This window comes from Amphiura filiformis, chromosome 6, assembly GCF_039555335.1.
Source record: "Amphiura filiformis chromosome 6, Afil_fr2py, whole genome shotgun sequence".
Classification (NCBI taxonomy): Eukaryota; Metazoa; Echinodermata; class Ophiuroidea; order Amphilepidida; family Amphiuridae; genus Amphiura; species Amphiura filiformis.
The window spans coordinates 2,459,752-2,475,138 of record NC_092633.1 but is presented as its reverse complement, the minus strand read 5'-3'; the positions used below and the strand labels follow the sequence as shown (position 1 = coordinate 2,475,138).

General features: G+C 36.4%; 1 protein-coding gene across 1 annotated transcript in view; it reads left to right on the top strand.

The window, feature by feature from the left end:
- Positions 1 to 6,365, top strand: part of LOC140154813 (FAD synthase-like) — a 36,318-nt gene extending 29,953 nt beyond the window's left edge. Inside the window, exons 8-12 of the mRNA XM_072177400.1 lie at positions 1,651 to 1,879; positions 2,264 to 2,359; positions 2,876 to 2,997; positions 5,013 to 5,154; positions 6,151 to 6,365. Coding sequence (XP_072033501.1) covers positions 1,651 to 1,879; positions 2,264 to 2,359; positions 2,876 to 2,997; positions 5,013 to 5,154; positions 6,151 to 6,301 — 740 coding nt within the window. The 3' untranslated portion in view covers positions 6,302 to 6,365. The remainder of the gene's footprint in view (positions 1 to 1,650; positions 1,880 to 2,263; positions 2,360 to 2,875; positions 2,998 to 5,012; positions 5,155 to 6,150) is intronic.
- Positions 6,366 to 15,387: the final 9,022 nt, after the last annotated feature.

The following is a 15,387-nucleotide window of genomic DNA, read 5'->3' as shown; positions in this document are numbered from 1 at the left end:
TCAAATTTTACTAGAGTTTCAAATGTGCACCAATATAGTACTAGAAACAGTGCTCAAAATTTTTGTGTTCCAAAATCCACTACCATCACTTCTGGCTCTTTTTATTATAATGCCATTCAGGATTGGGCCAACTTACCAAGTGCAATCAAATCAATTTCTAATAAACCAAGCTTCAAAAGGTCTGTAAAAACTCATCTTTTTAACCAAATTTAGTTTCTAATGATTTTAATCATGTTTAAAGATTTTATTTTACTTTTAATATTCACTTGTATATATATTTCTTTGTATGTTTTTATATGTATGTATGCCTTTTGCCCTTCCATGTATAAAGGACCCCTTCGGAAATAAGCCTTTGGGCTTAAAGGGCTATCCTGTGATATCTCCTTGCTTTGTTTTTTGTGTATTATATGTTATTTATCTTAATGCATTTTATATCTATTTACCTTGTATTGTTGTGCAACATTGTGCAATATGGAGATACCGAATAAAATCAAATCAAAATCAAATCAAATCAAATTGCTGCCAATGGGCTATTCCAGTTGAATTCCACACACCCCCTGGGAAGACATGGTCTTAATCTTCCAGGGTGTAGGTGTCAAATGTAGTCACCCATTCAGGTAACCCCATTTGAAATTCACAGTGTGGAAGATTAAGGTCATATCTTCCATAGGGGGGTGTATAAATTTCAACTGGAACAGCCCAATATAAATGGCAATCTTATATCCTACAGTGTGTATCTCAAAAAAATGTTACGATCCAAAGTAAAAAATAATAATATTAAAAATGTTAGGCCTCTCTTTGTTTACTCAACTCAGAAAATGCAGAGTAATATCTCAACACAATGGCTTTTATCCCATCCCATTTTAAGCACCTACATCCAAGATACGGTGACTTACATAAAGTAGAGAAAATTTAGTTGATCCACTTTTCCCTATATATTACTAAAATTGCGGTGTGATCAGTTATACCTCTTGAATTGTCTACGGCTCAATATTCAGAAATTAGACCAGGATTTTTGGCATGCCCCAGTAAAGTGGCTGTAACTTCTAAACCAAAGTCTAAATCAAACAAAAAAGATCTTGACTTGGCTGACAAAATTTTCACTCATACATAAATTCTAGACTGTTTATTGTTTAATTTTGAACCCCATAATGGGTACTGCTGCTTTCTGACAGAGCTTCTAATGGGTTAATTTCATGATATGTGACACGATCAAGGGAAATGAGTCGGATGTCACTTATATTGATTTAGCGATAATGGCAAAGAAAGTGTTAAAATGCTTTTGTTTTACATTGTTTTCAGCGATTGATTAATTGATGTAACTTCACAAACAAAAGTCGTATCAACATGGGGTTTTCGGTTTCTGAAAGCTCTAAATGTCCTCTGTAGAAACATATGTAAAACTCATGTGACTCATTCCCCTTGATCATGTCACATATAATCAACCAATTGAAATAGAGCTTTTAGATCTCTCCGCACTTTTAAGCTGAATCCCTTCCAGCCCTACTGGACATTCATACCTTATCTCTGATTGGCTCAATATATGATACATGTCTCTTTGTAACCAATCAAAATTATTTTTAGAGGCCAATAACTTGGCCAGTAGTGCCTGTGGGTGTAATCAACATCTTCTCTGTTCCGTTCTCACAGAATATATAGTACACTACCAAAAGGATCCGGTATCCGTTGCACCAGAACAAGTCTATGCGATTGGAGGGATCCTTAATTCAGGTGGGCACTTTTCAACGGCAGTAGGCAATGCAATTAACACCATAGAGAGGGCACTAGACCAGTATACACTTGAAGAGATTTGTGTTGGATTCAACGGTGGCAAAGATTGTACTGCATTATTACATATGTATTATGCTGTAGTGAAAAGGTAAGCTGTTTCTCTCAAGTGGTGGTGCCATTTTCTTTTGGGGTGGCAAGAAAATTTAAGGGGAGGGGGGAAAAATCTGAAAATTTGGCTACAATATGGTATTTTTCACCTGCAAATTCAATATAAAGTGTCTCATATCGCCAGTTGGATTTTGCAGTGGCAGATTCTAATCGTGTGCACTAACCTAATCCCGATGGGTGTATACAGAAGCGTAAAAGGGCGATTTGTCCATACGATAGTGACGCAACTGTGTAAACTCATTCAAATCTGCCACGGCAAAATCCAACATGGCGCTACTTTCAACTTGAGAAAAGACAGATTACAGTGATAATATTGAATTTTTTAACAGACCTTATCTTCAGCATAGTATCTTGTATATTTCAGAAAATTTCCTGATTACAAAGGCCACCTACAGGTGTTGTATGTTGAAGCGCCTACATTCCCAGAGATAGACACATTCATATCGCAATCAGTGAAAAGGTAGGTGCAATGATGTATTATCAGTAAAATCAGTGGTTGTCGTCTCCGAGGTTGCTGGAAATAGGTGATGCAGAAACAGGTACAACCTAAAATGACTATAGTGTCGTGACCAACTAATGGATTCTGCTAATTCCAAATGATTAGACCTGTAGAGTCCTGACTCCACCATATTTGGTATAATCGGAGCCAGAGATAAACATCTATATAATTTTGAATTCAACTGCATGAATGCGTTCATTGTGATAAATAAGATATTTTTTATTTCTCAAAAATTGACTGTTCAATTCAATTCAATTCAATTCAATTCAATTCAAAGTAGTTTATTCACATATGCTTTTCCATCTTACATAGCAACAACAATAATAGAAAAGGAATAATAAATAATACAGTATAATAAATTAAAACACGATACACTTTGTAAGATTGCATTTTAAGCAAGTACACTCAATATGAGTTGCTGTGGCATAGTCTATGACAGAATGTATTAATTTTGTGTATTAAAAAAAAAAATTCTAGGTACAATTTGAAAACTTTAACAGTACATGGCAGAATGAAAGAGGCATTAGGTGATTTGAAGAAAAAACATCCAGAGCTTAAAGCAGTACTGATGGGAACAAGAAGAACAGACCCATACTCAGGTAAATATTGTAGTCGGGCAACAATATGTGTATTAAACGGATGCACTTGTAAGCTAATACATGTGTGTCTTTTTACATAATAGCTGCTAGGAACATACCAGTCTTATCTCAAGTGGAGGACTTCTCAAATCATCCCCAAGTCACATGGTTTAGGAATGTTCTCTGTATTCCTAAACCATGTAACTTTGGAATGATTTAAAGAGACCTCCACTTGAGATGAGTCTGGTATTTATTCTTAGCTATTATGTAAAAAGAGACACATGTAGCAGCCGACAAGTGCATCATTTCGATATGGATATACACATATAGAAGTAGAAATGTGTCAAAAGTGAGACCTTAAAGACCCATTCAGTGATCCCAGCGCAAGTGTAAAAAATTAAAATTGTTTATAAATTGCTTAAAAGTGAAGGATAAGTCCTTCATATTGTCATTTGGTATTTTTGAAATGACAAATTGGGGAAAAACAAAGAAAACAGCAGTACTGATGAAGTTGAAGCCCCATTCAAATACATGTAGCTAATTTAGATACTGTCAGTATCTAAATTACAGATTTGTGTAAAATGTCTTATTTTGTCTTAAATACATGGCTTTACCACTCGCAGACTATGTTAGCACATCTATGACAATGACAAAGGTACCAAAATCTGAATTTTTATGATTTTTATGATCATCCGGATGAGCGAATCACTGAATGGGCCTTTAAGACAGCATGATTTGTGTGTGTATCTGTCAAATATTCTATTTAGTATGGACTTTTGCAAGGAATTGTTTCAAAAGGAAAACCTGAATATTGCTTTAACTTCTGCATGTGTGTAAGTTAAAGGAATAGTCACACATGCAAATGAAATACATGTATTAATCAATTTTAAAATAGCCTAAAATTATCATAAAGTATTAAGAATGGCAAAAATGATTAAGAAGAGGCACACAAATGATTTTGATCTTGTACTATTATTGTTAGTCTTTTAGTTTAGACTCATATTTAGTTTGCATTTTGTGGTCCTGAATATGAAAATCCTTGCAAACACTGCACTGTGTTTTACTCAGGCTGCAAAATCAAACTTAATTCAAAATGACTGTTAAAATAATTCCGTATTAGGGGCTGCATGATGGATTATGATTTAGCGGTCAAGTTAGCGCAATCGATAAGGCATTCATTTGACTATGGTGTGAGAGTTGGCAGGTTCGAACCCTGGCGGTGGTTTAGTACGCTCTCGTGGAAAAATTTAGTACGCTTGAAATCCCCCTGGACAAGGAACTTACTGCTAATTGTCTCGTTGTAACCCGTACGAAACTCGGGGAGCTGATCCTGCCTGCGAAGGGCAATTGTGGATTGTCTAGGGTGTGCAGTTCTTTGCTTAATGGTTTATGGAATGATATACGCTGGCGAATTTACGTAATAATCGGATTAACTACCATAGCAATAGATACAAAAATTTTTTGATTATATCGCGCTGCACTATTACGTTCATGCGGTACCTCTGCATTGAACAGTAGATGTCAAAGAAATGCTAACTACTTGCACCTGTAAGATTAGTCTCTTTGAAAAGAGCGGTATTGTATTCAATCTATTTTTGATTGAAGACAGGTGATGAGTGCAACCTGCTTGTAGTGTAGCGCGGTATATTCAAAATTGTTTGTACCTATTGCTATGGTAGTTAATCCGATTAATTACGTAACTTCACCATCTTATAGGGCTGTAGTAGTCAGTGACAACCTGTTAAGTGTGCTGATGCTTATGGATCAACATCTAGGCATTGTTTCTGTGCTTAGCGCTTTAAAAACAACTTTATCACGTTTTATGTTTAATAATAATAAGATTGAAAAGAAATATTGGTCATATTGCTTATTTTACTAGTATTATTTGCTTCTTGCATGTATAAGTATAAAGTATGCAACATAGTGTTCTATATTTCATTAATGTAGTACCAAGAAGTAACAATTAAACAATTGCTGTGCATTATTTACTAACACTAACACATTGTTTCTATTGCCTAAACTATTTTCTATTGCAGCTTCACTCAGTGAATTTTCTCCAACAGATAAAGACTGGCCAGAGTACATGCGTGTGAACCCGATGCTAGAATGGAGTTATCATGATGTATGGCAGTTTATACGACAGTTATATGTGCCCTATTGTAGACTATATGATCAAGGGTGAGTGGTATGGCTGGGAAAGAGAATGGACCCTGCCATGTTTGTGTGTCACTCATGGAGGGCAACATAGTGTACCGCCGGATTATTTTACCAAGCTCAGTTTCTGAGCTTAGACGAGTCGGCAATAAAGTTGTTATCTTAAAAGATTGACATACCTTCTCTCTGATTTGTACTCATTAGGCCAGTGAATCTCGGTGGATGGCGGTCCCTGAACTTTCCCAATCAGTAGCCTTGTGCCATGGTCACTTACTAGGAGGGAGGTCATGTAATCATGTAACCCTAACCCTAACGTTATAATCTAATAACGTAATAATCGGACGCACTATCTGAAGGTCTGGGGTTCAAGTCCCAGTACAGACAGGCATGACCGGTGTTTTTCATATGGCTTATCTGCCTATGCATGTTATGTTTCCATTTATGTTAATTTGTGTTAGGGAGTGTTCATAAATACTTTGTTGGGGGAGTTGGAAAAGTTGGAACCTCTGACATCAAAATGTTTTTGATCCCCTGTAAATAAGGGTGGATTTTTTTATACCCCCTATTATGGTCTGAATTTGTTTTTATCCCCCTCCCTTCATGTCCTAAAACAGAAATCAAAAACATATGTTATTAACTCATTAGCTAAAAATGACTGTTATTACTCATAGTATTACACCCAAATTGTAAAGTGTGCAAATTTTGTTGATTTGAAGCTTGAGAGTACACAATTGAACACTTCACATTTATACGTGCGGCAAGCGCAAAATATTTAGGATGTGCATGGCTTGTCATACATTTTACCCTGGACTTTTACCTCAAATTTTTTGATTCCCCCCCCTCATCAAGGACTGATTTTTTTTATCCCCCCTTTTCGGACCCAAAATTTTTATCCTCCCCATATTTTCCAATCCCCCACCAAAGTATTTATGAACACTCCCTTAGTGTGTGATACATGGTTCTTCTTTCCCCAGATAAATTATACTTATTCCAATCATTGTTTATTGATTACCCATGCAGGTACACCTCACTAGGAAGTAAGACTCACACGGATCCTAACCCATCCCTCAGATATACTAATGAATATGGTCAGACCGCTTACAAACCGGCCTGGATGCTAGAAAACGGTTTGGATGAAAGAAGTGGAAGAAATCCTCTATCACCAAAATAAAATGGCGTAACACGGATGGAAAAGTGCAAAGTCATTGGAAAACGCTTTTCAAGGGTGGGGGGGGGGCATGAATTGTGCTTTTCCATTTAAAATCCACACTCCCCCTGTGGAAGATTTTGGAAATAGATTCCACAGGGGCAGTATGTTTTTTAAATGTAATTGATCAGGGTTATTCATTTTGAATACTCCATACTCCATCACTCCTCCTGTATTATGGCTTTACCTATATCTTCCACAACTGTAGTGATTATTCTATTTAAAACTCAAACTCCCTCTGTGGAAGACTTTAGCTAAATCTTCCACAAAGGGAGTGTGGATTTTAAATTGAATAGCCCTTTGTGCCACTTGGATAATGCTGCATTAAGATCACCCTTTTTATTCCGTATTGAAAAGTGTTATCCAGCGATTATGCCACAGACTACTACAGACTATTTATCAACAGTCAAAGCCCTGTGCAACGTATGCTGTGAATTCACATAAATTCATGAGGGCTGAGTGTACCATTGTGCCATGTCTAACAATCACGCCAGCGTTGCGTGCCTACGCGATAGAGCTTTGCTGCGTGTCTTTGTGTTTACACGTAAGACCATAAAAATATGCGGTATATGCATAGCATTTTCATCTGTTGCATTTCATGGAACAATCGGCCCTCATTAACGGGTGATGCTGAGACTGTTTGGAAATTGTCTGTTATCTCTTTCGTCCATGGATTACACACACACCGTGGGATCTGACATGGGCTGTCAGGAAATGTGTGTACAGAATTGTGCTGCATTTATACACCTATCGTTAAAAGGGATATTCAGAGATATTTTGTATAAAATTGCTTGCTCAACTGCTCCAAAATTGGGCTATTTCAGTTGAAATCTGTGCACCCCTATGGAAAACATAACCTTTATCTTCCACACAGGGAGTGTGAATTTCAAACTGGGTTACCTGAATGTATCTACACCCCTGTGTGGGAGATTAAGGTGATGTCTTTCATAAGGGGTGTATGGATTTCAACGGGAATAGCCTATTGATCAAGAATCACAAATAGTTCAATTTGATGGCAAATTGCTTATACTTTCTTCTTCACTCCTATACTTACAAAATGATCTATAGATAGATACTATTCTGAGCCAACTCACTCACCCAAAATGTGACAATGAAAATGGACTCGTCCAACTTGCAGGTATTGCAAGTGAACCCTGGTGGGGGGAGTGGGGAGTGGATTGGTAATAAACACCTCAAATAAAGAAAGTCCGCAGTCATGTAACCCGTCCTACACCAAAACCTGATCTTGTTATGACAATTTGATTGAAGCGATGCGTGTGCAGAATCTTGTTAGCTGCAATTTGATACCAAATTTGCTACCGAAAACTCTAAATTCACAGAGATTGACACCAGTATATGAAATTTGGTGCATTTTCAAAAGTTGCAAATTAAAAAGCGGACCACGCGGACCTGTAGAGGTAAATGGGAGAGCGAGACCATTGACATAGCCCGAAACAAGCGCTTAGGTCATATCGATCGCATCGTGCCCTAGTATCCATCAGCAAAGCACTGTAGCAATCAATGCGTTTTAAATTAACAATTGAATAAAGCGCGATTTGGGATAGTCGACAGGGGCGATCGTGGGCAAGCAAGCTTGACCATATTGCCACGCTAAGCAATTTCGACCGCGTGCTTCGTTTTGATTTGCAACTTTTGAAAATGCACTAAATGCCATAAACTGGTATCAATCTTTGTCACTTTTGAGTCTTTGGTATCAAATTTGGTATCAAATTGGAGCTAACAAGATTCTGCATACGACCGTATCAATCAAATTGTCATAACAAGATCGGATTTTGGTGTAGGACGGGTTACATGACTGCGGACTTTCTTTATTTGAGCAGTTTAGTATAGGTTGCTTGTAGAAAGGTAGTTGACAGTAAAAACCTTGTTATTTCACTCCTATACTTACCAGTACACAATAATTTTTATTGGCTGTGGATTGGAAAATTCAATCATAACCATGTTGTTGATCATTTGTTGAAGCAGCTTGGTAGTATGTTTTTTGTAGAAAATCTTTGATTACCCTTTTATGGTAACTGTGATTGGTTATTGAATATGATAATTGGGTTTGATTTAAAAATGTGTGGATGTGTGTGATTTTAATATCTGCTATTTTTATTTAACTATGGATATGACATCTTCATCTTGCCAATCAACTCAAAATAGTAATAATTAAAGGAGTATTTCGTGATCCTAGCATCCCCTTTTTATGACATAATTCATTAGATATATTAGCTTGTTCCCAAAATTTCAGTCAATTTCGATTTCTGAGTTACGCATGATTATGTGTTTTACACTATAGGTCACTGTGTTGTACTTTTGTTAGGTCACTGTGTTGTAATTTTGTTAACCAGAACGTAATTCAAATTTGACAATATTTTTGCTAAATATTTTTGTTTGACAATATTTTTGCTAAACAAATTAATATTTTTGCTAAACAAATTAATCCGCAAGAATGTTTTGTACATAAACAGTGGTATGAAAATCTTTTTTTGAGAAAAGTGGGGTGATGAGACTGTGGATCACGAAATGTTTCCTTAAAGTAAGTTTTTAGAAAAATTAGTAATTATGAAAATATGATTAATGAACAAGTAAATCATAACAAATTATGCTCAAGGATACAGATGAATATCAACAGGTCATTTGACTTAGGGATGAAATCAAAATCAACCGTCCGGTTGCTATTGTTCTAAACAATGGCAAACGGGCGGAACCGGACAGAACCGCCGGTCAACCGCCGGTCGAGTTTTGATTTCATCCCTTAATCATGTCCATTGTGGAACACTCGGTATGCGTGAAGCTTTGCCGGCAGCAACACATATGCAGTACAGTGGGGTTATGCCAAATATGAAAGTATCTGGTATTATGGTCAATAAGTTGAGAACGTCTTCACCTACAAAACGTGCAATAAATGTTGTAATGTGTCAAAAAATTATGTATTATATATCTTCTACTTCTGTTCTCAAAAAATTGATACATAGGGGGAAAAAGTGATTTAACTTTCAACCCAAAGGGCATTCACAGAGAATGTTCTTATGTGAATTTTGTGTGAAAATTATAATTTATAATTGAAATTCCTGCAGTAAAATTCTTGATATTAATGATCTACACACGCTGAGCACTTTGTGCACAAATCTTTGTAGTGCTTTGCTTAAAGACACCAATTACTATTTGGTGTCATATTTTTACCCTAATTATGTCTGAGGTACATGTTTTTAGTCCCATACATGACCATTCAAGGTGGAGGATTTTTCATGGTGTTTTGCTCATTGGTTTTTTGGGACGTTCTATTCGAACTTTTTTTGGGATTAAATTTCTTGGTAAAATAATTGTGATGTAGTCAAGCAAGTTGTAATGTATCATATGAGATATGAGCAAAATCAAATTTCATATCGTCACTGGGCGGAAAAACCTTGTATGTACTTTTTGCCCCTGAACATGAATGAAGCAAACCATTCAATATAAAGTCGACACTACCAGGCTTTATCCATGTTCAAGGGCCAAAAGTAAATGAGGTGTTTTCTGTATGTACTTTTGGCCCTTGAACATGGATGAAGCAACCTCTTCAATATGGTCATGTTTTTTATACTGGGCACCTATAAAGGGTGGCTCTGTTGCATTCTTACTCATCAAGACGTGTTTACATGCATGTAGTTTATTTATTTGATATTTATTATGAGCTTGTCTAGTACTATTTTGTTCCTTAGACATTGGCCTTTCAATTTCTAAAACAAAAATTTATGATTTTCATTTGTACTAATTACTGTAACTCGTTAAATCTAATCAGTCAGGGGTGGCTCATGTGGTGGAGGATCATGTGGTGGAGGATCACAATGCAGTACAATGATGATTTATACACTATTGTCTCAATAAACATTATTGATGGATTTCTACTTGTTTCTGTACTTGATCTCGGCTAAATGATATCATATTTAGCATTCATTGCCTCAGTATTTGTTAATTAGACAATTAAAAATTACTAATTACTTGTTGCTACACTAATAAAGTTCATTGACCTATGCATTTGAATAGGGATTTAATGTAGGGAACATTCAAAAGGGTGCTACGGGCAAACAAAACATGATAAAAGGCTCAAATTTCTTAAGCAGACCTTGGTTGTGATCCTCTTTACTTACGTAAAATAAAAACTAGTAAAACATAGAAGATTTATGACAAATCTGAAAGAGCCCTCACGCTCAACTTTGATCCAAAAAGTAAATTTTTACGAAAACGCTTGGTCAGATTCTCTTTAACTTTCAAAACTGGATTGTTGAACTTCTTTTACATCTAGTTACATACCTCAATCATAAAAATTTGCTTCTCCAGTGCCAAATAAGGGGTGTTTTGAAGAAATTTATATAAATATAGATAGATTTTTGACAACCCAGCATCTACATAATTGAAGTACTTGACCGTCATAAGTTCCATATGACTGGGTGGGCAATTAAGTTAGCTATTTAAACATTTAAACAATTTTTACATTATCAATGTAAGTCGGGGGGTGACACCCCTAACTGAATTAATATTTTCATCCTAATTTTTGCTTGTTACACCCTGTATATTTTATGGGTCACCCTGTATAATGACTCTTATTGTATCGTTTCTGAAATCATCTGAGTATATGCTCTCAGAATATATATACTTTAATTGGGTTCTAATGTCAACTTTTGAAGTTATAGTACCAAACCTGTAAAAGTATGTGATTCGCTTGAAAAATACACATGCAACACAATTGGTGCCCAACATAAAAAACATGACCATATAAAGTCTACACCTACAAAGCTTTATCCATATTCAAGGGCCAAAAGTACATTAGAGGTTTTTCCCGCCCAGTGACAATATGTGCCTATTTAAGATTTTAATGTGCCGAGAAGCCTATCAATACAGTTCCTGCTGTATGATTGTATGTTGTAGAAAACAAAATACAATGGAATTGAATGTAACTTTTGGTCATATCTCAAAATTAATTTTTGCTTGATTTCAAATATTTGGATGCAGTTGTAGTATTAATAGCACATTGAATGAAACAAATTACTATTTTTGTATGTGGACATGAAGAGTATTTTATTTTTATAAAATGCTCATTATTTTGTACATTATATTTTACCTTATGTTAACAAAATTGTATTGTATATGACAGAAATAAACTAATTTTAACAATTATTCTGTGGCTTTGATGTTGTAAATATTAAGACAAAGTAAAAATCAACAGGGAACCTTGTGTGAACTTATCTCAACAGAGGTCACACAAAAACCAAGAAACAATTTTGATTTTTTTATCAGGGCAATAAACTCCCAATAATTACAAAAAGGGCAAATTGGTATTTTCTATATGGAGAAAATTTGCTGGAATGGAAAGGCCCTGTACAAACCAATAGGGATTTCAAAATGGCAAGCAACTCCTTTGATAAACGTTAGAAATGGTAAGTGCAATAGATTGATCAAATCGGACCGAGTGAATATAATCACCGCTCCATCATGCTCCCTTCTGATCTGCCTCAAAGGATATGAACCGTGGATAATCTGAAGGAGGATGTGTGAATATTAGGGTGAGGCGAAAAACAATTTTTTTCTCGGATCGACTTGGAACTCTCGGAGAATTTTACTGGGGTACATGCTAATATTGTGCTGAAATATCAGTAAGATGGAAGCATCCCAAGCATGTTTCACCTAGGCAGTAGATTTTCACAAAATACCTACTTTTTACTGTATAACTCTATATAGAAAAATCAGTAGAAACAATCTGGGAAAAGTAGGTATTCAGATGCCATCCTAACTTTGGGTAGTTTGTTTGGACCCTCTAGAACATCACCATTATTTTGGCTAAAGACACATATTTAAGTTAAATATTTAATGATATTTGGGTTGCTATATTATTTCCCCAGTTCTACTCAGTCAAATTTACCAAATGTGGTATTATTGCATAGATATGAACTGCAGCATTGCCAAAAATAAATGATATATGATTTTCGGCTATCCATGTTTTGACCAGAGGTCAAAAGGTCACACAGCCTTAAAAATTACTGCCATTCAGGCATCACATGACCCTTTAAGCCCAGCTGCTCTAAAATCATATCTCATGTATTGTTTGTACTTTTGAAGTTCATATCTACCCAACAAGACCAAGATTGTGAAATTTGACTCAGTAGAACTGTGGAAATGCTCAATACACACTATACAGTGCATAACATGTAATCAGGGATAGATAGCAACACACACTATACCATAGACCTACATACTTTGCTATCAAGTGTAGATACCAATACACACTGTACAGTGTATACTGTGTTATCAAGGGTAGATTATAGCAACACGCACAATATCATACATACTGTGCTATCAGGTGTAGATACCAATACACACTGTACAGTGCATACCATGTTATCAGGGGTAGAGATAGCAACACACACAATACCATACATACTGTGCTATCAGGTGTAGATACCAATACACACTGTACAGTGCATACCATGTTATCAGGGGTGTAGATACCAATACACACTGTACAGTGCATACCATGTTATCAGGGGTAAAGATAGCAACACGTACTATACTATACCATACATACTGTGCTATCAGGTGTAGATACCAATACGCAATGTACAGTGTATACCGTGTTATCAGGGGTAGATAGCAACACACACTGTACCATACATACTATGCTATCAGGTGTAGATACAGTGCATACTGCATACCGTGTTATCAGGGATAGATAGCAACGCACACTATACCATACACACTGTGCTACAGGTGTAGATACCAATACCAGTGGCGGATCCAGAGCAGTCAGAGGGGGGGGGCAAATTTTTGGAAAAAAAAATGTAAGTAATGGCCGCGAAGTGGCCATCCCGGAGCGCGATGTTCCCCCTCAGAATTGAGAAAAATTTGTAAAATGAACCCATTTGGTAACGCACACTATACCATACACACTGTGCTATCAGGTGTAGATACCAATACACACTGTACAGTGTATTCTGTGTTATCGGGGGTAGATAGCAAGTTAGCAACACACACTGTACCATACATACTGTGCTATATGAGGTGTAGATACCATACCAATAGGCCTATACACCTATAGGCCTATAGGGGTAGATAGCAATACACACTAGTATACCATACATAATGTGCTATCAGATGTTGATTCCAATACACAGTGCACAGCGTCATCATCCCTATATCTTTGTGTCAAAAATTGCCGTGATAGTACGGCGAATCCTCTCGTTTTCCAAAAGCTACGCTGCTACGCATGGCGATTTGTTCGAGATAGGCTGAGCGATTCAGGCTAAGCATACCATATGCACACGATATGAGATACCACATAGCCTGCAACAGAGTCTCTATTCTATGTTTTTACGATTTATGCATGATCAAATTACCCCATATGATATTGCCATTACAAGAAAATTCGATTTTTGTCAGGTAAACCCCAGGTTTTGTTTCCAATACGCTAACTGGAAATGCAATACACTAATTAGCGGGGATTGCTGTTTGCTGTGGATATATTTTACTGCATTTTATCCGTAATGATTTTGAAATCGTTCGTCAAAATTGTGATATGTTAAACTGTTTGAGAATTATGAATTGTATAAAGGAACATGTTCACAGAATATTAAAGCACAAGTCTATACAATGTACTATATCAACACACTGTACCACTTTTTCTTTATCTGCATCAATAATAGAATATTGATTTCAAATGAATTGAATGCATCTCTCCATGTTGAGTTTGTACTCCACCACTGAGCGATCTAGCGATCGATTTCTAGCCAATCAGATGGGACTCCTTTTCTTGTGTTCGGTGAAATACCAATCGCCCGTGGCTCACCAACGGAGCATGAAGTTTATATTTATAATATAGGGTGTCGACACTGTGCAGTGTATACTGTTTTATCAGGGGTAGATAGCAACACACACTATACCATACATACTGTGCTATCAGGTGTAGATACCAATACACACTGTACAGTGCATACCGTGTTATCAGGGGTAGATAGCAATACACATTATATACCATACATAATGTGCTATCAGATGTTGATTCCAATACACACTGTACAGTGTATACTGTGTTATCAGGGGTAGATAACAACACACACTGTACCATACATACTGTGCTATCAGGTGTAGATTCCAATACACACTGTACACTGTAGGGTGGGGCGAAAAACACTTTTTTCTCGGTCTACCCAACAAGACCAAGATCGTGAAATTTGACTCAGTAGAACTGGGGAAATGCTCCATAATGCTACCCCTACCCCTTAATTTAGCAACTCAAATATCATTAAATATTTAACTAAATACACGTGTTATAAAAAATAATGGTTATCAATCTGACACTGCTTGCTACTTGGTGATGTTCTGGAGGGTCTAAACAAACTACCCAAATTGTTTAATATTGTCTATGATGTAATTTCAATACCTACTTTTCCCAGGTTGTTTCTACTGATTTCATATAGAGTTATACAGTAAGATAGAGTTATACAGTAAGAAATAGCAAATAAGTAAAGATTTTGTGAAAATCTACTGCCTGGGCGAAACATGCTCCGATCTTACTGATATTTGAGCACAATAGTAGTATGTATCCTAGTAAAATTCTCTGAGAGTTCCAAGTCGATCCGAGAAAAAAAGTGTTTTTCGTCCTACCCTAGTGAACATGATATTTCCAAAAAACACAAAACGGTTACATCCAACTTCTCCTTGCTGACATTGGTGGACAGCATTTTAATAAATCCAAAAAGAGGGTGGACCTGCTTCATAAAATCTGACACATCCCCTGTAATATTAAAAATTGGTCTATATTGGTTGACATCAATTGCAACATTTTGCATAAATGCTTCACAAATAAAGATTTGTATCACCTGTTTTCATTAGCCGCAAATTTTTTAAATGTTGCACACATCATCATCATCATCATCAGTCGGCTGCGGAGCAGGTGACTACAAGCTTTCTCCAACTGTTGCGATCTTGGGCAAGCGAAACAATTTTGTTTGCCTGCAGCATCCCTTCAGTATCTCCCAGGAGGTGCTGTACATACTGTAAGTACAGTGTCC